This window comes from Myotis nattereri (genome assembly GCF_964212035.1).
Source record: "Myotis nattereri genome assembly, chromosome: 8".
NCBI classification, from domain to species: domain Eukaryota; kingdom Metazoa; phylum Chordata; class Mammalia; order Chiroptera; family Vespertilionidae; genus Myotis; species Myotis nattereri.
In genome coordinates, this window is record NC_138083.1 from 42,437,643 (window position 1) to 42,460,769 (window position 23,127).

Sequence of the window (23,127 nt, forward strand, 5' to 3'; positions counted from 1 at the left end):
TCTTCATTTCAGTCAGTGTATGCTTAATTTCTAGTTGGTTCCCCAATATAACATCGAGGGTCTCATTAGTTTTCTTGTAGATCTCATTAAGTTTATCGGCGGCTTCTAAACAGTTCTTGAGAGACCTTAAAAGTGTGGTTCTGAACTCTATATCTTCCATTGACAATTTTGTCCTGTTTCTTTGTCTCCGCATTTTGTTATGCTTCCTTGATGCACCCCCTAGTGGTCTTTGTTCGTGGTCTTATAGTTAAATTTTGATTGTTGTAGCTAATTCCAGGGAGGGTTTGATCTCCAGGCCAAGTGGCTATGAGAATCAGCTGTGTCAGCAGTGAGAGAACTTCTGTCCTCTAGGGAGGTGCTAATCTGGCGTTTGCCTGAGGCTATCCGGCAAATGCCTCTGTGCAGGGCTTGGGCGGGGCGGGTCGCACAGTATCAATAGGGTGGGCCGGAGAGAGCAGTGATGGCCGCTCTCAGTCCTGTCCCCAGGGGCTCTGCCTCTCTGAGTCCCAGCACCCGCTGCAAAGCTCGGAGAGAAAGCTGCACTCGCTCTGACCGAAGCCAGGCAGACCCGCTTCTCCCGTTTGAGTCTGGGTCCCTAAAGACTCGCCTGTATCTGGAGCTCAGAGTCTGCGACTCCCTCCCGATTGAAAACGCCAACCGCGCCCTCCGCCGCCAGCCCGCTCCGCGCACTCCGCACCTCAGAATTTGACTTCAGCACTGCGCCTCCTCTGAGTGTCCGTATGCGTTTCTCTTTCCTCCTAGTTGTAGGACTTCCACTCAGCCAGCGTTCCAGTGGTTCTGGGTGATGTCCCTCCGTCTTTTAGTTTCACTTTTGAAGTAGTTGTTCAAAGCAGCAAACTCCGGCGTTAACCTATGCCGCCATCTTGGTTCTCTCCGGCCTCGGATTCGTCGTTTTTAAAAATGCTTCGCTTTGACCCAAAGTGAAATGCTTTCTTAAATCTTGATAATGGGTATTAGTTACTCAAAGCAAACCTAGAAACAAGCCCCAACTATCTATACTAATAAAAGGGTAATATGCTAATTAGGGCAGATGTCTTCTGGACATCCATCCGGACAAAGCCACAGCGGCTGTGAGGCCCAGGGCTCACGGCAGCCATTAGCCCTGGGATCTGCGAGGCCTGGGGCTCAGGCAGCCATGAGCTCAGGCAGCCGTGAGCCCTGGCGGCTGTGAGGCCCAGGGCTCAGGCCTCGCAGCCACTGCGGCGATAGGGGCGGCACCTTCCCCTGATTAGCCCGGTCACCTCCTGTAGAGGGAGGCCAGATTGCAGGGAGCAGGCCTAAGCCATCAGTAGGACATCCCGTGAGGACTCCCAGGCTGTGAGAGGGGCCAGGCTGGGCTGAGGGGACCCCCCACTCTCCAGTGCATGAATTTTCATGCACCCAGCCTCTAGTACATTATAAATTCCCAGTGAACTGATGCGAAATTTACCCCAGCTCCTGGTGATTAAGAAGCCCCAACCCCAGACTTCAGGGACTTGGGGGCATAAGTATGAGTTAGATACACTTGAGAACAACAGGTTTCATACTTTATATAAGAAACCCAGAAGCACATTCCTGGGCCCCACTCCACCTGATCCCTCTATACCAGCGGTTCTCAACCTGTGGGTCGTGACCTCTTTGGTGGTCGACCGACCCTTTCACAGGGGTCGCCTAAGACCATCCTGCATATCAGATATTTACATTATGATTCATAACAGTAGCAACATTACAGTTATGAAGTAGCAATGAAAATAATTTTATGGTTGGGTCACAACATGAGGAACTATATTTAAAGGGCCAGAAGATTGAGAACCACTGCTCTATACTTTCAAAAATCTGGCCCCGCCCTGGCCAGGTAGCTCAGTTGGCTAGAGCATCGTCCCAATATGCCAATGGGGTTAGATCTCTGGTCAGGGCACATATAAGAACCAACCAATACGTGGAACAACAAATCTCTCTCTAAAAAAAAAAAAAAAAAAAAAAAAACACCCCAGCCCCTACCAAGGCCCAAGGCATGGCACCTCCACTTGGCAGTGACATTATCTGTGAGCTAGAGCGGCTTCCTGTGGATGCTGGGCACCCCGGTCTCTCCTGTACCGAGCCCACTGCCTCCTTGTGTGTTTCATCTAGTGCAGTGATGGCGAACCTTTTGAGCTCGGCGTGACAGCATTTTGAAAACCCTAACTTAACTCTGGTGCCGTGTCACATATAGAAATTTTTTGATATTTCAAACCATAGTAAAACAAAGACTTATATTTATATTTATTTATTTTATATATTTTATATATTTAAATGCCATTTAACAAAGAAAAATCAACCAAAAAAATGAGTTCACGTGTCACCTCTGACATGCGTGTCATAGGTTCGCCATCACTGTTCTAGATTCTATTATTTTTCAAAATTTTTATATCATGACTAGGCTGTTTTTATTAGAATTGAAACTATGGATGCTATTGCTGATATATAAATCATTAGTAAAGAATGTGTTTTTTCCTGGATAATCAAGAAAGTTTGTTTTTTTCTGAAAAATTTGCCTCTTTTATGGAAAAAGGTGTTTAGGGTGATTTTTTTTTTTTCTTTCAGGGATTCACAGAACTGCTTCCTATCGATTTGATTAAAATTTTTGATGAAAATGAGCTGGAGGTTTGTATTGTAAACATTTTGTGTAAAGTAGATTTTTTAAGTTTCTTATAACTTCATAAATGATATCTTAACGTTCTCTGATCCATAATGTCCTGGGGCGTCAGCTCAGGTGAATCTACTATGGGTCTCGTAAGGGGCTTGTTTGCCAGTCAGGGAGTAAGGAAACAGCAGGAGTCGTCACCTGCAGATTCCTTGTCCAGGAGAGGGCAGTTCTGGGACAGGCGGGACAAGCAGAGGCCCCCTGAGCTGGTTGGGTGCATGGCCCACTGCCCCAGGTGAGGAAAATTGCTTCTAGTAGAGCCAGGGTTGCAGCACCAGTTGGGGTAGCAGCACCCTTCTCCCAAGGCCCAGCTGCACCCCCTCCACCCACCCACCCTGTCAGTGAACTTGAAGTGGTCTGTGTTAAGGGAGAAACATCAGAAGTCAACAACAGGTAGTTTGATATTCAGTTGTCTCAGCTTCTTTGTGTTGAGGTAGATGAGAACTATCAATTTATAAAGCAAAGGAGCCCAGCCAGTGTGGCTCAGTGGTTGAATGTCCACCTATGAACCAGGAGGTCACGGTTTAGTACCTTGTCAGGGCACATGCCCAGGTTGCAGGCTAGATTCCCAGTGGGGGTGTGCGGGAGGCAGCCAATCAATGATTCTCATCATTGATGTTTCTCTCTCTCCCTCCCTCTCTCTTCCTCTCAGAAATCAATATAAATATGTTTTTTTTAAAAAAAAAAAAAAAGGCAAAGGATTCTCTCTTTGGATGTTGAGAGGAAGGTTGTGTCTGCTCGGAAGCTGTTGATGGGATTCAATTAGTCATTTGTCCAAACCACATCCAGAGAAGCATGTCTTGTAGACTGGCTTTTTGTGCTTTTATCTTAAAATGGAAACTTCAAGTAGATGATGTCATAGACATCATATAGTGTAAGCCCTTCATTTGCCTGGGGAAGGGGTGGGTGGGCGGGGAGTGGGGAAACTAAGGCAGGGAGAAGTCAGTGACCTCACAGGTTTACCCAACAAGGTTTTGACACAGTTAGGCCTGGGCATCCCGTTCTCAGGCATCTGGCTCAGTTCTCTTTCTTTTTCATTTAGTGCCTCTGAGGAATGTCATGTTCATTTGTCCACAGGAAACCATCCCTACTGGAGGGTTAGATGATAAAAAAAAAAAAAGCAGACTTAAGGCTAGCTGCTAAGTCAGTGAGCCGGTCACCACATTAGAACATAGGTCTGCCTCCATAGAAAATGCTTTGGGGTCACTGGGCATATGGGTAATTTGCCCTTCCCCGGGATAGATTGCTTGGGGCAAGATGAGGTCTTGCTGTCATAACACACAAATTCTTTTGTGGGTGAGGAGGTAGTGTCAAATATTGAGACAAATAACCTCTCAGAAGGGGAAACAGCTAGGGTAATGAGATACAAATGGAGCATAAGAAAATCTATGAGCACTGTGCTCAGATTAGAGAGGGAGGGAGGAAAGATGATCGATCTGGAGTTTCCATTTCCATCAGGAAGTGTGGTCTGTACAGGCATTAGACTTGGGCCCCTTGTTACCAACGCTGTCTCTGGTCTGCAGTGGCAGGTAAAATGTGAAACACATTCCCTGCATTTGTTTCTGTGAACTCAGGTCAGCATGCTGGCCCTGAGGAAGGCCACCTCTCCGAGTGTGATTTCTTTGGGATTCACGTTGTGCCCCATTTACAATTCTGCTCTCTCTCTGTCCTAGTTGCTGATGTGTGGCCTCGGCGATGTGGACGTGAATGACTGGAGACAACATACTATCTACAAGAACGGCTACTGCCCAAACCACCCTGTCATTCAATGGTTCTGGAAGGTAAGGCCAGGGCCTCCTGGGCCCACACTCAGCTCCTCCACCTGGGTCAGGCCTGAGGGCTGTGCTGCCCTCCCCACGGTCTTGCTTTAGTTTAGCTGCACAAGTTGGGGCTCTGTCAGTACGTGGGCTCCTGGCAGAGGGAAGAGGTAAACCTGAGCTAGAAGCAGCCCTTGTGTAACTCCAGGGACAGCTGTCCTTGATCCTTACCGCAGCACACTGCCCTTCCTTAACCCCCAGATTCAAGTGGCTTCTGTTTGAGGAACCCATTGAGTAGATGATTCTGAAAAGGAGGTAATTGGATTCAAGAGTTGCAGGAGTCCTCCAATGTGTGAATAAGAATGGGAGGCCTCTGGGCAAAAACCTGCTTTGGAAGCTGGCTTTTCCAAGATACTATTTTCTTAAAAAATCATTTTCCCAATTTTTTTGTTCTGTTATTTCCAACACACATTTTGATCTTTTATATCTTTCAGGCTACAAATGAAATTTTATTTAGTATCTTAGGACTAATGTTTGCATTCTGTTTAGCTTAGGAGAGAAGTGAAGTGGGAACGAGTGGGTCCAAGGGAGAGATGGTCAAGTGACTTTAAAAAACCAGTTACAGGAAAAAAAAATGATTTTTTGCTTTACAAAGATAAGAAATCACATCACTTGTTTTAATATCTAAATGGCTAATTTTAATATTTCAGGTGCCAGCAGAAATAGAGATAAAAAGAAAAAAGTAGATTCTTCAAACCCTACCCTAGTCCAAGTCTCGTTTAGTTTTGATTTTTGGATTTTTTTGTTTGTTTTTTTACAGCAGTTCAAGTAACATTACCAACTCAATTCTTGTAATAACCCAATTATGTAAGATACACAGATTATTTCAGAGGCCTATCCTTGCTCTGTTTTTCTTTTTTTAAGTGTCATCTTTCAAGAATCTGTCTACAGTCTGAAATCCCACCTCATAAACTGGGTTCCCCCAGTGTCGACACGTCTCAAATTCTGTATATTATCATTGGCTTTCAGGGAACTGGCAGGTCTCACACAACCGAAACTGAGCTTGGTGCCATCAAAAAGACTTTGCTTTTTATATCTCTTATTTTGACTCATTGCAGAAGAGACACTGTGATCTCTTGCTCTCTAAAGTAGAGAGGCCAGCGTTGCGATGGCCATTAAGAATCAAAGGACCATTTTCAGAGTCAGCCACCTAGGTCTTACATTGCCGTAGAAGTAAGGTGTGCCAACTGTCATGTGGGCATATAGTGACTTTCTGCCTCTGTTTCCAGGCTGTGCTGCTGATGGACGCTGAGAAGCGTATCCGGTTGCTGCAGTTTGTCACGGGGACGTCCCGAGTACCTATGAATGGATTTGCTGAACTTTATGGTGAGCAGGAGACTATTTGTATTTTTTGTTTATTTCGGTTTTTGGTCTATCTTTAAAAACTAGATTCTTCAGAATCATCCACATGGCTGTAAACTGAATGTTGACAGGACACCTCACCTCCAGGGAGCAGGATTCCACAGTGCTTACTATAGATTAAAAAAGTAACACTTTCTGCTCTGCGTGTTAAAGGTTATGTTTCCTTTTCCCCAAAATGTAGTTTTAAATTTAAACTCCCAAGGCTCGGCTGAAAGGCAATAGCAGCCCGCACTTTCATTGTTGTGATGTCTCTTCAGCTCAGTTCCATCTGAAGGTGACACAGAGCATGTGCTGTGAGGTTGTGCAAACCTCTTGCTTCCTGCAGCTAAATAGTAAACATTGCGCTGCAGTCCTAGAGAGTGTCTGGGCTCACCCTCTCTTTCTTAGTCACGTACTTCCCTAGAGCACTGCTAGCATTCACTGTCCTTTTCTCTTTTTGTCTAGGTTCCAATGGTCCTCAACTGTTTACAATAGAGCAATGGGGGAGTCCTGACAAACTGCCCAGAGCTCACACATGGTAAGTGACAAAAATGTACCCGTGTCAACAAGCCGTATTCTCACCCAAGGAGTAAGGATTTTTTTTTTTTTATTGATATTTAGAGAGAATGAAGGGAGCGGGGGAGGCGGGAGGAGGTCAAACCTGCAACCCAGGTACATGCCTTGACTGGCTTCCTAATGATGGTCTTCTCCCCAGAACAACTGGGCCTGGCCCAGGGGAGTGCTAAGTGCAGCCACACTGGCTGGCAGGGCGGGACTCTGTTCTCTGTGGGCGTGGCTGTCTCCCAAGCTCGCCTGGACCTGACTGTCACGCAGGAAACCAGCTTTGCTGGCTGCCTCACAGCAAGAGTTCCTTATACAGTCCGATTTAGCCATATGTGTGTTTAATGTCTTCCATGTTTCCTATAAAACACACAATTAAGCTTCAAAATGCAAACCTGATTTACCAGGAGAGCAAGGGCTGGTAGGTCTGGTTCTTTCTGGCACTTTCCATCACTCTCTCAGATGTAATTATTGGGTGTCTGATATTTAAAGGGCTTCATTTCATTGCCCTGTCAAAGGTCACACATTACACTTTACTAAGAATACCTGCTCTTTGTTATCAGCTCTAAAAACAGTCCGCTTCGGCCCACCATCTTACCCACGAGGACACTGAAGCCCACGAGGATAGGGGAGTCCACTGTTAGTTAGACTGCCCCGGCCCCCTGAGCTCGGTGGTAATGGTAACTACACCCATTAAGCACTTAGTGTGTTCCCGGCACTGTCCTCGGCGCTTCGTGTGTACCCACCGGTATCGTCACTGCCATGCTAAGAAGTGGGTCATATTAGAGGGGAAACAGTGGTCACAGACCTTCAAGAATGCATCTCCAGATCCCTAAGGAACGCAGGCCCTCAATGGAAATACCAACTTAAATTAATACTAAAGCTACCTTCTGTGATCAGCTTTTAAGTGGGGTCTGCAGGCATGGAGTTCTGTCTTTATAACGTAAAATAATACTCGAGGTTGTCATCAGAATGAAAACCAAAATTAAAAACTTCTTTTAGACTTACTGTTTTAGGATTCCTGGGTTTCTGAGAACTCCACTCTGAGAAGCAGTGGTATTCTCTGCTATGTCTTACAATGTTTAGGGACTGTTAAAAAATTCGAGAGCTTAGTGTGTCTTATTAAACACTTCAGGGGTTGGTAAAGGAACTACTGTGGATGTGTTTTTTCCCCCGCTGCTGATAATCATTAGCTTTTCAAACTTGGAATCATATGTCATTGCCAGGAGGGAGCAGTCTTATACACTGAGACAGCACAAACAGTGGTTAGAACTGGGCTTTGGAGCCAACATAGGTATGAATCCCAGCTCTAATGCTTACTGTGTGACCTTGAGTAAGTTACCTAACCTCTCTGTGCCTCAACTAGGGATGAAGCAGGACCTACCTTATAGGGTAATTACTAGGATTCACTGAAGTCATAAATGAAAAGTACTTAGCAGTGCTGACTGCACAGAGTAAACCATCATTACCTGTGGCACGGGTGGGTGGCCATTTTCATGACAGGTACACGTCAGCAGTCCAGCCCCCAAGGCATGAATCCTGTGACTGGGCTCTCACTCCTCATGTCCCATGTGGGCACTCAGTGAATGGTGAGCGAATGATCACAATGCTCACCATTCTGGGCACTTGCTGTGTGCCAGGACACTTACATATGCTCGGTTTTGACCCTTCCAGCACCCTGCAAGCATTTTCTCCATTTCGCCAAAGAGCAGACAGACTCAGAGAGGATGGTGGCCCGCCCAGGTCACACATCTGGCAAGTGGCTGAGCCAGACTTTGAACTTGGTCTCTTAGACAAGTGTGCCTTGCTACCAGCAGGGGGATTTGTACACCCCAAATGAAACGTCAGGGTAAATCAGCGCTTTTTATAAATACAGCTTTTCACTTCACGTGTCTATTGCTTGCCTGACGTTAATTGGTGGCGGCAGCTTAACTCTGGTTCTGGAGCCCAGGCAGCCTGGTGCTGGTCTTGAGTCTGCCGCACTGCCAGGGGCGAGAGCTCGGACACAGTGATGTGACCTCTCTGTGCGGCAGGACCCTCATCTGCAGAACAGAGAAATCACTACCCTGTGATGAAAACCACAGCCTGTGAAACCAAGCGGTTGGCTCAGGGCCTGATGTCGAAGTGAGAGCATTCGGGAATGACACGGCTCCATGCATCCAGAACAACTAATGCATAAAACCTTCTGTGTTTATAGGGTTTTGAAATCTTAGAGTGTATGTCAGTGTCTCCTATGGAACTGGAGTAGAGAGGTTTCATGGACTATTAGAAAAGTCTTTTCTCTCCTCGGCAGGTTATATAGCCTATTGGGTGTGGACAGTCTCCTTGCTAGCATTTATATTCTGATCATCAGAATTCACTTAAGACATTTGCATACTCTTGCTCCAACACCAAATCCCCCTTAGCCAAATCTAGGAAATGCTGCTACAACTGAAGGATACTGAGGATGGCTTGTCACCTACACTTTTGTTGCTGTTGCAGCTTTAACCGCCTTGACTTACCTCCATACGAAACCTTTGAAGATTTGCGAGAGAAACTTCTCATGGCTGTGGAAAACGCTCAAGGATTTGAGGGAGTGGATTAAGCGCCCCTGCCTCGGGTGGTGGTTCGTCCAGCAAGTCCTGCTTGCACTTTTGCGTTTGCCTAACGGACTTTGCAGAGACGATGGCAGGGAGCATTGCACAGCAGGCTCCTGGAGCAGAGCCTTCGCCCGTGACTTGCCCAAGTCCAGACGTGGGAACCCAGTCCCAGGTCCCGTTTCTGCATTTTCCACCGTGAATTATCAACTGGTTGATGTGTACACTAATTACATTTCAGGAGGACTTAATTCTATTTATGTTGTGCCTCCATAGGCAAAGCCCTTAATAAATATTTTGCATACTTTATAATGACAATGAATGGAATTAATCACTCTACAGGTATAGTATTACAACTCATGTTTACTTTTTGAAAATGATTTAGACCGATTTTCCGATTTCATTTCATTACAATTAAAGATGTCTCATGTACTTGGAAAAGTGAGCATATATTTTTTTTGTATTTGACTTTGATGCCAGGTTTAATGTCTGTGACATTTTTGCTTTTGAAGTACTTTGACACCCCTGCACTCAACTTTATTAGAACTGGAAGACTGGTTTATGTCCAAATCGTTCTTACAGACAAGTACTTTGAGAGCATTTAAAGTATAACATTAGGCATAATGATAATTTTTTCCATACTCAAAATGAAAACAAAGTGGATATTAGATTTTTTTGTACAAATTTAGCATAATCGCTACAGGCTGGGAGAATTGTACCATAGCATGACAAATTTTGTGTTGACTGGAAGGAATCACACCATTATTCCCTAAAGTACTCACACGTGTTCTAACACATTTGAGACGGGGTTGGGCGGTCATTTCTTATAGGAGAAATTACTTAACCCTTTCTGATGCTGTACTTTATCTTTGATTATATTTCCCTCTTTGCTGTTCGGGGTAGAGACATTTACTTGAGTGAAACTCTGCACTGCCTGATCTGAAACTGGAAACCAGATCTGTCTAGTCTCCTGTTGTACGTGTTTGCTGATAATTGCTAGATCACAATTGTTCTAACTGCACCAATTCCGAAGGCACTTTATGTACTACGTGGAGGTCATACCTGGTTTGGTTTGTGTTTTGTTTCTTGTGGACATTAAATCTGATGATTATTTCTCTCCCTGCACACATCTTTCTGGTGCCATACCTGTCAACAGTGAATCTGGCTGCTGGTGTATAGAACCTGGCTGTGAAGCTAAGCTGACAGACCTGTCCTCGCCGATCATTTTTTGATTTCTGCTCAGAGATGAGTTTAATACGCACACGGTTGAACCAGCTTTGTTCCCTGTGGCGTGTTGCATGCTGCTTCCGTGCTGTGGGCTGCCTGTGTCTGTCATGTGCCAGATCAAAAGGGAGCAGGAGGACTTGCCCCTCTGCGGCCAGGCTGTCGAGCTGGTTGGGGGGCAGGGGGAGGATGTGTGCACAGTGTGATCCTTTGCTGCTGTAATTCCTGGTGCAGAATTCTGTTTTGAGAGATCACCTGAGGCAGTGTGGGAGTTCAGCCCTGCTGGCTTCTTACTCTGTGTTGTCCTAGACCCTGCGGTGGTTACCAGAGAACACTAGAGATCTCTCGCCAGTCATAAATAAGACAAAAATGGTGGCTTTAGGGCCTCTGTTTGTTATGCAAGAAGGACCTTTTGGTGGAAGAAATTCTGTTTTGTGGCTTGTGAGAAGCTGTGTGTTTGTGGTTATAAATGAGCTAAAGTCCACGGTATCTAAAGAAGGTGGGTTTCTGCCAAGCTGAGGACTGGCTCCCTTTGCATATTGACTTTGAAGTACCTAATAGTGACCAGAAAACGTAGATCCTGAGTAATTAGGGAGAAAAAAAACACAGTGTTGCTCAGTATTTTTATCTGTTAGTGGAATCTCCCCCCGCCCCCAACAAATGTCTCAGTGGCAAAACCCGTTCCTACAATCCCTCCTTGTTCCAGGGTCAGCTTTCTTTGTCAGACTTGTGCCAGAGCCTGGGTGAGCAGCGTGCTGGGTGGGTTCTGAGAGTGATCATGTGACTGGAGGGGAAGAAATCCAGCAATTCTGGCATAAAGACTGGGGGTCTTCTATCACTTTTAAATTATATATTCAAAATCAGAGTATTTGTTAAATGCAAATTAGACAAAGTCTTAAAAATATGAAAGAAAAAATCACTCTAAGATAATCCGTATACCAGGAACAGATGAGAATTATCCACATATTGCCCCTATAAATATTTCAATAGCAGTGATTGTGAATGACAGTTCAGTTCATCTATTCCTTAATATCTGATTTCAATAACAGCTCAATAGTGCTGGGTTTGAGATTCATTTTTGCTTGTTTGTAATCCGAATAAGGTTTCCTAGTTCTCAACAATTCTCCGTGTTTCGCTCTTCGTTGAAAGTAGTCATATCTCTTGTTTCCTCTAAATCTTGACCACTCTGCATCATCTTCGGGACGTAATGACAGCAGGCAGTAAAGAAAGCGTGTCAGGTGAGGAGAAGGATGGGTCATTCCATGGGCCTCCACCGCTCTGGTCAGCAGCCTGCGCCACCCTTTCTCGGCGTCCCCAGCAGTGACCCTGCTCCGGAGTCCAGGGAGCCTCTGTTTCCTTAGAAATCACTTGAATCCGCGTGTGTGTGTTTTAGTTCCTAGAAGAAGGCATGGTTATCATGGGCCGGTTTGCCTTGAGTTTAGGAGGTAAGTTCCCGCGTTTACATACTACATGTTGAAGGTCTTTGAACATCAGTATCACAACCATCTGTTCTGGCTATTTCTCTTCCTGCCTCTTGTTGACCTGGAGATCAATCAGGAAGGTCCTGTCGGTGGGATTAGCTTCAGGGGCTGTGCTGCCTGGAGAAAAGGAAACAATGAGCCTTTGTCTGTTTGGAAGTTGTGTTCCCAGTCAGCACTCTTCTCTCTAGCTCCCCAAACATTTCCATTTTTTACCTTTCTGTAGCCAGGCCTCTGCCAGGTCACAGTGTGAGATGCTTCTTTGACTGTTTGTTGCAGAGATGTTGTAGCTAACATCAGTTATTCCCTAAGGGTCAGGTGACCAATGCTATCAAGAGACCTGACACGGATTATTCCTCCCGCCTTCTGAAAAGTGGTTTGCAAAACATTTGAAACACTTTCTCCATCTCACATTGTTAAGATAAAAATAGACAGCATGTACTATTGCTGTTTGATCTTGCCAGGTCCAAATTGGCTCCCTTAAAAGCCAAGTTCATATGCAACAAATTACTAATTGTTCTAACAGTTGCTAATTGCTGAACACTTGACTAGTATTTTCCTAAGTCTTATCTCTCAGCTCTGAAAGTTTAAAACCTAGAAAATGAGCCTGGGTTAAACAATTCTCGATCTCCTGCCTACTGTGCTAGCTGTCCTTTCTTTGCCTCTTTCCTCCTCACCCAGAGTCTGCACCCCTGTACTGACAGGGAGGGGAGGGACGTGCAGTCCGGTGTCGTTTTCCGCCTTGCCAATAGGGGGTGCTACTGTGCAGGGTAACTGCCTGGTCTGCTCCCTTCCTGACCCCAGGAGATCACTACCTCTCTGGCATCCAGGCTTTGGGATACATCCTGATAAGTCAAAACTGCCAATTTCAGGTCTGAGAAGTGTTTTTAAAAATCCTTACAAACTTCACTTTGTACTTCAGATTTTAAAACTGGGAAGAAAATGTGATATACTTTGGACCACTTTTTTTTTTTTAATTTATCTAAGCCTTAATGAACAGTGTATATACCCTTGCATATGTCTACACACACACACACACACACACACACACACACACACACACGAGAGTTTTCAGTGTGTCAGAAAATGCCGTAGCATTAGGACGTGAGCTGTATAATGTTTTATAGAAAAAGAGAGCTTTCTGTGTGAACTTTTCCAAGAAAACCTCTCATCAGACATCTCTCCATCTTTAAAGGTGTAACGTGCGGCAATGCATGTTTAAAATGCATGTCTTTCTGTTGGTTAGTCTGTTTGTAAGGAGTCACAATAGGACTCCAACGACATTGGCCACAGACCTCTGTGAATTGCATTCTCAGCCTTGTACCTGTGCATCGCCAGCCTTTCTCGTGACCGTGACCCTGTGTCTGCAGACATCTGTGTTCCCATAGAAGCCAGTTTGCAGCTCCTACTGAGACTGATTTCACCTAGATTGTCACAGTTTCCTTCATGTAATAGTTCTGCGTAACTTTGTTCTTTCTCTACTATGTATGTAAAATATTTATATACAAATATGCGTACATATGCTGTCCAAATATATATGTATATATTTGTATAGCATTTTTACACCTTTCTTGAGCAGTCTGGTTTTGAAAGGGAGTGAGAGCTTAGTTCCTTCTGGTTTTCTCCAAGCTGTACCCTGAGAATTCTGACCCTCGGAACCAGAGAGAACCCCCCCCAAGATGATGTTAATATGCTGTCATTTATTCAGGATCGATTATCAAATGAAACATGAAAAAAACACAGTGACATTGAAGGTGAAAAGAGTTTCAAGCATTCCAAATGAATTCTCAGTGTTTCATAACTTTGTCTGATAAACCCACCACCTGAAAAAGCCAAGTACTATTTGATACAGTGATTAAATACCAAACTACTTTGACATTTTTTAAGACAACTTACGGACAGTGCTCATTTTCACAATCAGAGTAGCTTTCGAATATGGTTGCATTTGATACACACAGGAAAACTTTTGTTTAAGAACAGAACCCTTTGGGCTTTTCATTTTACTCGAGCAATCGAATGAGAACTTGTAGATTGTTTTCCTGACAGCAAAACAGTCATGTGACAAAGTGAAGTCATTGTAAAGAAGTGATGCAACTTGTCAAATATTTAATAAAGAATTATGGAAGCTGGAACATTTCTACATCCAGTATGATGGCTTATCTGTTTAAAGCTTCTTCGTGAATGTATCGTCGGGCTGCCGCAGGTTAAATGCCTGCAGATTCAGAGCAAGTTCATTTCCTTAATCTCCTTAAGATTCCACACCTTTAGAAACAATTCTCGATCACCTACCTACTGTGCTAGCTGTCCTTTCTTTAGAAACATTACTAAAGTCTGCCCAAAACTCCTGACTTCAGCTTAATGAGATGCACATCTGATCTTATCCATCTGTCATTTTATTAAACTTGAGAATTGATGACTATCTAACACTCTATAATCCATGCCAGTTCATCCCTGCAAAGACAGTTCTGGTCTTTGTCCAACCAGTGCTCAATTTATGTGACTTAACGAGACTCAGTCACGAAACCCAAAGTGGGTCTCGGAAGAAACAGGCTATCAGAACCCAGATCTCTTCTCTATCCTCGGTTAAAATTCGCAGATTCCTCAAAATGTTTTCTTTTTTCTTTAGGACTAAGCATCCTTATGATGGCCCTAACCTAATCCCCGCAGAGACTGCCAGGAGGGAACATCCAAGCAGGACATAACTCCATCCTTGGTTTCTTGTGACGTGTTTCTCAGCGTGTTAGCGGGCGTGGTATCTCACTGGAAAGGTGTCAGGTTCTGAGCCCTTGCTGCCTCATCCAGCCTCGCACAAACACAAGGGACTGGCCAGTGGACAGAACTGCTCTGAACTTTTTTATGCTCCTCCTTAGAGAAAAACACAACGTGAAGTAAAAAGAGTAGAGGAATAGATTATACCTCAGAACACATTGCTAGGTCCACCAGCTCTTGGCCTTTTCTGGAGTCCAAGAGTGATGTAGGCACTTCGGAAATTTTAAAGCCCCTTATAAAAGTTAGTGTTGGCTCTCCAGGAATTCTAGCTCCCATGGTTGGCCCTGGGACCCATTCATAGGGGTCCTGAACCTATGGGTGCAAAAGCCACTTGCTGGCCCTTTGGTGCCCTCTCGCCTGCCAGAGAACCTTCTCAAAAGCATGCATTTCCAGAGAGCTCGGGCTGTGGGATCTCGAAGCAAGTGTTTGTAGGACTTGAGTTGGACAGGAAAACACATGAATCGGGAATTGACTTCAGACCCAACACAGACTCCTTCAAACATGCATTGCAGACCATGTCACAGTCTGGGGGCTGCCCACTGGTGGGGACTCGGGGGTGAGACTGAAGACCCCCCCCTTCCTTTGTAAGGCTGACCTCAGACTAGACTGGGGGAAAGGTAAGTCAGCCCCAGTCGCTCTGTCCCTCCCAACCCAGCCCCTCTGCAGTGCCCTGTCCTCTCCCTCATGTTGGTCCTGGCCATGTTCCCCACTGGGCTGCAAGTCCCAGGTGACAGCGGATAAACTGCTGGCAGGATGTGTGGGGAGCTCCTCCCCTTGCCTGGAGGTGGAGTGCCACCTCACCTCGGCTGGGCCTTCTCGGAAAAGGCCTCCCCAGCGCCCAGGGCGTCAGGAGGGAAGATCAGAGACGGCCCTTGAGTCTCAGCCTTGCCCAGGCCCCTCGCCGGCAGAGCCCAGAGTGGGACACAGCTCCTCCGTGTCCACCTAAAGGACTTCGTCTTAAAGTCTGAACTGGCGGTTCTAACTTAACCCATTGTAGGCAGGTGCTCCGCAAACTTGCCACTTCAGGGGTGCCTTTCAGCGCGTCCAGGGGACACATCACTGGCAGGTCTGCAGCTCGCGTGCATGGCTCGCTGTTGACAGGGCCCAGAGCTGCGGAGAGGAGCTTGGGGCCCAGAGGGCGGGAGGGGAGGGCACAGGTTTTCTCCCAAAGCTTTCTGCTCACCTCCCCGCACCCCAGTGCTTGGGAAAGCCTTATTCTTCCCTGAGGGAGGGCTAACTTGCGGACACGTTAGCTTGGAAGGGCCGTGCACACCCCACCCAAAGGGACAGGCTGGCCGCTGAAGATGACTGTTGCGGCCAAAGGTAAACTGAGTGGGGGGGCGGGGAAAGGATTAAGGAAAGACAGATAAGAGAATGAAAGCTGGGTCTCGGTGGGACGCTGCTCCCTGATGAGGAGACAACGCCAGCGCCCACAAGCCGTGTCTTTATAGCAGATGCCACGAGGCAAAGTAGGGGCGTGATCACGTTGTTTACAGCATTCTCGTGAGTTCCAACCTCACTCAACTACATGCACCTGAACTCTAGCACAAGGCACGTGGGGCCACGTGTTCAGGCTGTAGGTTCAAGCTTACAACCAAAGCCGTTGGCTATGATTGTGCTGGGAGGGCCCTGCCTTCCAGCTGGGACTTGCACGTGGCAATGAGAGGACCCTGTCCTTTCATTAGTCCGAGGCTTGGACCTGGCCAAAACCCTGTAGCTGCGCCCCATAGGTGACTGTTATTAAAGGAAAATTACACATTTGGGCAGCTTCTAATATCCTGCTGCGGGAGTTCTGCCTGCAGTTCCCAGAACGAGGAAGTGAACAGTTTTCAGTCCTGCCTGGCCCTGTCCGGGCTGAATGGCGGGACAAGTTGACAGTGAAGATTCCGCCCTGTGTGTGCTCAGGGCTCCTCAGGCTCGAATCACACAACTGAGTACGTTTGACAACATAGGGCCTCAGCCATGAGAGGCTGGGTGCTTGCCCTGGATCACTCTGCATGTGCCCAGCGCTGTTGTCCTCACCTGCCACCTTCCTTCGATGACTCCCAGGGCAACCCTCCCTCCCCTGCAGTGACCGGAATGGCAATGACCATGGGTGTGTCTCGTTCCTGGGAACTGGGAGGCCCGCAGGGAGGGGTGGTCGGCTTCTCACTCTGCCCCTGTGGGACTCTGGGCACCCTACCTGCTCTCTCCAGTGGCAGGTCTGAGGGAGAGGGGCTGCTTGTCACTGAGCCAGGAGAGAAAGGAGGGGCACTGGCAGCCCAGCTTGGGACAGCGACAGGTGGCTTCTCTGCCACCACTGGCGGAGCCAGGGATGGGGGCAGGGCCAGTAAGGCCAGACTTTTCTGCCTCCAATTCTGGCCGAAAACCCTGCAAGCTGGTCTCATTCCCTAAATCATCTCATGGAGGGAGGCAGCCTGGCCCCCTCAGCCTCAGGGTGGGGCAGCACGCAGGTGGGCCCTGGAGTGGTGGTGGGGGGGGGGGCGGGGGGGCCGGGGAGCCTGAGCACAGGGGTGCTGGCAGCTGCTCAGCATCTTGGAGATCTGGGCAGAGATGACAGCAGGACAATTTAAAGAGTTCACATTGACCTCAAGAAACACATCATCCTAGGGGGGTGGGGGATCAGCCTTGGCAACCACCTGCAGGAAATTCGGTCTCTTCCTGGTCGGGCCAGAGCCCGCCACTCCTCTGCCTTTCCCCTTGTCTTCCTCAAAGTCCAGGAGAAGCCCCTGAGCCAGAGTAAGGGCCCCAAAACGCTGGCATGAGGAAGCAATTCCTGGGTATCGGGGCTACCCATCACGGTACATGCTGTGCTTGGCAGTGCTTGCTCGTCTCAACGGTACACTATGGGATGCTGGGAACCGAGATGAGCCTGTGGGTGGCGATCCCTTGCAGAGTGGAGACTTGAGCCCAGGTTTTCTGGCTCAGCCACCATTCCCTTCAGACATTGCACTTTCCTGCCCACCCCGCACCCACTCCACCAAAGCCTCTCTCAGTGGAAAGACCCAATACAGTCGTTCACACTAAGATGTAATGCCTGATCACACTAAACATATGCCTCCTTCCGGAAGTATTTTTATTTTAGCAAACTCCAAAGGTGAAGCTTGGCTTGAGCCAAAAGGGATAAAGGGGGGTATTTAGGTACCAGCAAACCATGGAAGGACGGGTTTTTGCTTCAAACAACAAAATCCATTGTGCATAAGGGATGCCCGCCTGAAGAGACAGCTTTTCTCAGGGACAGCCCCAGCCCAGGGCCTCCCAGGGGGCACCCCACCTCTGCTGCGGGGCAGACTCTCCACCTTGCAAGCCAGGGCCTCCTTTTCTCCAGGTGCCTCCAGCGCAGTACAAACCTGTCTTTGTCTAGTAGAGTTAAAGGGCAGTAAGGACCAGGCTGAGGGGTGGGTTCTCTACCCCCAGGAACTAACTGATGGACGTTGTATTCTTATAAAGCAGTGGTTCTCAACCTTCCTAATGCCGCGACCCCCAACCATAAAATTATTTTTGTTGCTACTTCATAACTATAATTTTGCTACTGTTATGAATCGTCATGTAAATATCTGATATGCAGGATGTATTTTCATTGTTACAAATTGAACATAATTAAAGCATAGTGATTAATCAAAAAAACAATACGTAATTATATATGTGTTTTCCGATGGTCTTAGGCAACCCCTGTGAAAGGGTTGTTCAACCCCCGAAGGGGTTGCGACCCACAGGTTGAGAACTGCTGTTATAAAGGGTCCTAGATATTATATTTAATATTATTTGTGGGCAGAAAGTTTAGATTTTGGGTTTTTTGATTTACCTTCCTTGCAAAGTCTAAGACCTCTTTTGGCAGTGGAGTCTTCCCACTTCCTGTCACTACCCCCTCGTCCGCCCTTCCTCCCCCCGCCTCCCCCCAGCCCCATGCCTTCTCTACAGTCTGTATTTACTTAGAGGATCCTTGCTTATTCATCAGTTGAGATTATCAGGGGGACATGCCCTCCCCGATGTAATGAGTGTTTAAACAAAACTCAGGCCTTTGAACCCTGACTCCAGTTAAAAAGTAACCGGCTGGAGACTGGATCGACAGGAGACAAATATTAGCTGTGAGGGCTGGAGAGACACAGCATTGGGAAACACCTACTGCTGGTGACATAAAAAGAGCAATGGTCGTACCTATCTTGAGGGTCCAAGAACCCCCAGGACCCTGTGACCTTGGGCCAGTCACCTTCTTGCTCTGCAAGTTGAACACTGAAGCCACCAGCCCTAAAGTTAGCTTCCAGAACTCCCTTGGTCTGGACAACTCCAGCCAGCCTCTGCTCAGATCACTCTGCTGTTAGCAACCCCCACCCCCTGACTGCCCTCTGCACTCAGGCCTGGTGCTCGAGGCTGCCTGGCTGTCTAAGAGGAGGCACCTGGCACAAGATTTCTGGTTGCTGCTTGGTGATCTCGGTGGGTGCCGACCAGGGGCGAGGGGAAGAGGCCTCTGTGTTTGGAACAGGAGGTGGTCCCAGAGGAGGTGAGCCTGCCCTGCCTTTTGGTGTGGGGGTGAGAAGTTGCAAATGACAGTCACCTCCACTTGGGATGGTCCCAGCTCACAATGATGGGAAACTTTCAGGCACTTTCAAATTAACTTCCCTAAGTTTTTAAAAGGGGGCATCACCTAGGATATGTGGAAACAAAAGTTGCAAGATAGTGGTCAGTGGACCATAACTTGACGGCCCATGAACTTTATTTGGCCTGCCTAGAACTTTTTAATAAGACAATTTTACCTAAAATCAAGATTTGCAATTTCTCTTGAAAATTTAGAAGACCTGGCTTCCATCAGCGGGAGCTGAATAGGGGCTGCCTTCTTTAGATGAGGCACAAACCTTCCAGTTTGCCACACTCCCCTCCACTCCCTCCGTCACACTGGGCCCGCGTCACTCATTTATCTGCCCGGACCATGTAGGCATTTGAGTTTGCAACCTCTACACGTGGTAACAGGCAACTTGGATTAGTGTAATATTTGACTTGCATTGTCTAATATTGTTGTCACGATACACCCCAAGAGCCTGGAGGCTATTAATCATGTATATTGGGAGCCCAATCTCTCATAATTCTGTTTCTGTGTGTCTTGTCATCCCCTCCTCAGCTGGATTGGAAGCTGTGTCTTTCCCTGCCTCCTGCCCTGGAGTCCTTGCTGTTTCAAGCCTGGGAGAGGAGGGAATTGCATTCCCCCTCCCCCCGCCCCCCGTCCCCCCCCCCCCCCCCATCGATATTGCGTGGGTAGAGCTTTATCTCGGGGAAAGAGGATCTTGGGGGTGAAGGCTTCAACCCATCCCCCAAATTTTGGAAATCTCTTTTATAAAGACATTCTAATGCCCCAGAAATGCGCCCTCTTTTTCAAAGCCCTGCTCAAATGAAAAGAGTGGAAGAGTCTAGCTTTTCAAGCATAACCTTCATAGCCCCTCCCCACCCCAATTTAGGGACAGCCTGGTCTCAAGGAAGAGACACCAAAGAGCCATAGGAAATTACTAGTAATTCTACAAACCCTACCGCAAATATCAGGGAGTGGCAGGGAATGTCCCAGACAGTGAGAAAGACAGTTTCCTCCACGAGAAAGCATCCATTCATTCATTCACGAAACACTGGTTGGTGGTGATTTGCACTGGGCATTGTGCTGGATGCTGAGGATGCCACATGAAAACCAGGATCTTGGACCCCAGGATTCTCATTGAGTGAAAAGACAGGAAAACCGATCATCAGCGCAAAATGGGCTACAGATCCACAGTCCCAGACTCCTGGCCCAAGGTGGGCATTTTAGAATGCAGATTTTTGTTTTCATTTTAGAAAAATGCCATGTTACGTATCCCAAACCTATGTCACACTGCCAGTAGAGTCTGGGCCAGCACACTATCATGGAACCCATTCATATCTCTACAGCAAAGCATATTAACGTTCACACTTAGTGGAATAAAGAAAGACTATAAATAACATGTCAGCTCAGGTGAGGTTTTTGTCATCAGATGAGCTGCTGCCCCGAATGAGATTGCCTCGCGTCTATAAAAAGTGGGTTTTGGAATGGCAGGTAGGGCATACGTCCTGCCCCGAGGTCCAAGTCCATCAAAAAGCCCCGTAAAGAATTTCTCCTGGAGGAGCTGTCGCTGGAGCTGAAACTTGTAAGATCGACGGGTCAAGAAGAGGGAGACAAGCCATCCGCAAAGATTCCCGCACCCCAGGGGGCAACCAGGGCCAGTCCCAGGGGAAGCCAGTCCTGCTGCCCAGGCGGCACACGCAGGGCCCAGGCAGTGCTGACCACCTGCGTCAGATCCACCTGGGGACACGTGATGAAAACCAAGAAGCCTGGGCCCTCACCTAGCGCCTCTCAGGAAATGAAGCCCCAGAAACTTCATTTACATAAGTTCTGCAGGAGACTCGTACTCAGGCAGATGTTTGAGAGCCATGGATTTAGTGCCCTAAATCTAATGAGCTAGGCAGGTGCATTCGTGTTCCCATTTTGCAGATGGGGAGATCAAGGTACTGAGAGGATTTTTAAAAGTCATCCAGAGTCACAGAGCGTGTAAGAGGTAGACCAGGTGTTCTGCTTTCAGAGTTTGTGCTTGAACCCAAATGCTGCCTTTACATTGGCCCTAGGCTTCCCTCCCAAACCAGAGCCTCCCTCCACCTGCAGCCACAGCAGACCTGGGGCTGGGTACCTGGAGTGCTAAGGAAGGTGCCCATCACGGCCTCTGCCCCACCCACAGGGACCTGTGCAGAGCAGGTCTTAAGGGACGAGGGGAGCTTTGGTCTCTCCCTGCCCCCCTGCCTCCCGGGGACTGGAAGCCACAGAGAAAAGTTGACCGGTTCGAGATAAGCCTGTTGGCCTTGGGGTCCAAAGCCCATGTTGCTCTACTTTTTATCTGTGTTATTGAGATCTCTTCAGTAGCTTCTGTTTGAGCAGATGGAGCAGGAACGGGGTTGGAGTTGGCTGACCGGATGGTCAAGCCTGTCCAGCGGCTTGCCCTGTTCTGTGTCAATTCCAAAAGGCAGGGTTTGGAAATAAAGTCAACAGAGAGGCTGTCTTCATCTCCACACGAACTGCCGTCCGCAGTGTTTGGAGAGAGTTGGGCAATCCTGGGAGGAGGGGGTCCGGGGGAAAGTCAACTTTGATTTGTAAGTCTCAGCAGCTGGCTTCGGTTTCCATGCTTCTATCAGCACTCCCACAGCCCTCGTCAAAAAGAAATTGACCCCCTCCCCACCTCATCTACCACCACAGAATTATCGTGGGCGCAAGAGAATGTTGTGGAACATTCTGCCTCCTCCCCTCACACTGGGTGTCTGTCATTGCTGCGCAAACTGTCACTAAGCAACCCTTTCTTGGTGGCCCAATGTTCTTGCTCGAGGACAACTGCTCTCCAGCTGAAGCCAATTTTCAAAGCACTGGACTCACATACGAGGCTAGAAAAGTGGCCAAATGCCAGGGGTAGGCATAGCAACCATCTCCCGGGAGGATTTTAAAAACAGCGAGGGAACATTAGCAAAATGTTTGCTCCAAGCCCCTTGCTTTACAGATGAGGATCTAAGGCTCAGAGAAGGGAGGCTTCTTGCCCAAATGACCCCATTAGCACACGGTGGGGCTATACCAGCCCGCTCACGCCCCGCCCCCACCACCACCCAGGGGGCTGGATTCTCCTACCCTCCTATTTGGCCTCCTATCATTTGTCTTCAAAACTTTCCAGTTCAATGTCTCAATTATCCATCCTGCCTTTTATTTATTCTTCCGGGAGCATCTTCTATAAGCCCAGGGATGGGCAGAACCTGGGACAAACCAGTGACAAGGCCTGTTCCTTCCTTCAAGGGGCTCCCATAAGAATCCCTGATGGTGTCTCCCTCTTTGCTCCCTCTTCCCTTCAGAAGTGGTTCTGAGTGTTCCTTCACCCCCAGCCAATTAACAGAGCCTCTGGGCCCAGCCGGTGTGGCACAGTGGGTGAGCGTTGACCTAGGAACCAGGAGGTCATGGTTCCATTCCCAGTCAGGGCACATGCCTGGGTTTCTGGCTTGATCCCCAGTGTAAGGCATGCAGGAGGCAGCTGATCAATGATTCTCTCTCATCATTGATGTTTCTATCTCTCTCTCCCTCTCCCTCTCTAAAATCAATAAAAAAAAAAATATTAAAAACAAACAAACAAAAAAAAACAGTCTCTGGGACTGCGGTCCAGACATTCATAGTTTTAAGCTCTCCCCACGGGAATCCAATTACAGCCAAAACTGAGAAGCATGCTCAAGAGCACAGCTTTCGGGGAGTCATGGCCCCGATTCTACCTGACGTGGCTCCTCTGAGCGTGTCTCCTGGCCGCAGAGGGAAGCGTGGAGGTGTCAGCACTGTCACACTGTCACACCACCTCACCTGTCACCTGTGCAGGAGGCCCAGGCAGCCTCCCCGCCAAAGCCTCCGGGCTCTGAGGCCACTGAAATCAAAAGGACGACTTCCCACCACAAGCAACTCTAAAGGAGAACAAACAAACGGGCTGGGAAAGTGGCTGGAATTTAAAACACTTGCGGGGCAGAGACGGCTGTGCCAGGTGAGTGGAAACTGCTTTTCCTTCAGGGACCTGAGGCAGGAGCGGCCCGGTCCCTGGTGACGTGCTCTCGGAAAGGGCCGCTTCCTGCACCAGCACGGAGAGGCTTCCCAGGAGCCAAGAAGAAGGAGGTTC

General features: G+C 47.8%; 1 protein-coding gene across 5 annotated transcripts in view; it reads left to right on the forward strand.

Moving 5' to 3' along the window:
- Window positions 1-9,410, forward strand: part of NEDD4L (NEDD4 like E3 ubiquitin protein ligase) — a 309,487-nt gene extending 300,077 nt beyond the window's left edge. For all 5 annotated transcript variants that reach the window (XM_081097853.1, XM_081097852.1, XM_081097851.1 and 2 more), the window contains 5 exons: window positions 2,584-2,643; window positions 4,357-4,464; window positions 5,730-5,826; window positions 6,307-6,379; window positions 8,884-9,410. In XM_081097853.1, the coding sequence (XP_080953979.1) occupies window positions 2,584-2,643; window positions 4,357-4,464; window positions 5,730-5,826; window positions 6,307-6,379; window positions 8,884-8,986 (441 nt within the window). In that variant the 3' untranslated portion in view covers window positions 8,987-9,410. The remainder of the gene's footprint in view (window positions 1-2,583; window positions 2,644-4,356; window positions 4,465-5,729; window positions 5,827-6,306; window positions 6,380-8,883) is intronic.
- The last annotated feature ends 13,717 nt before the right edge of the window (window positions 9,411-23,127 follow it).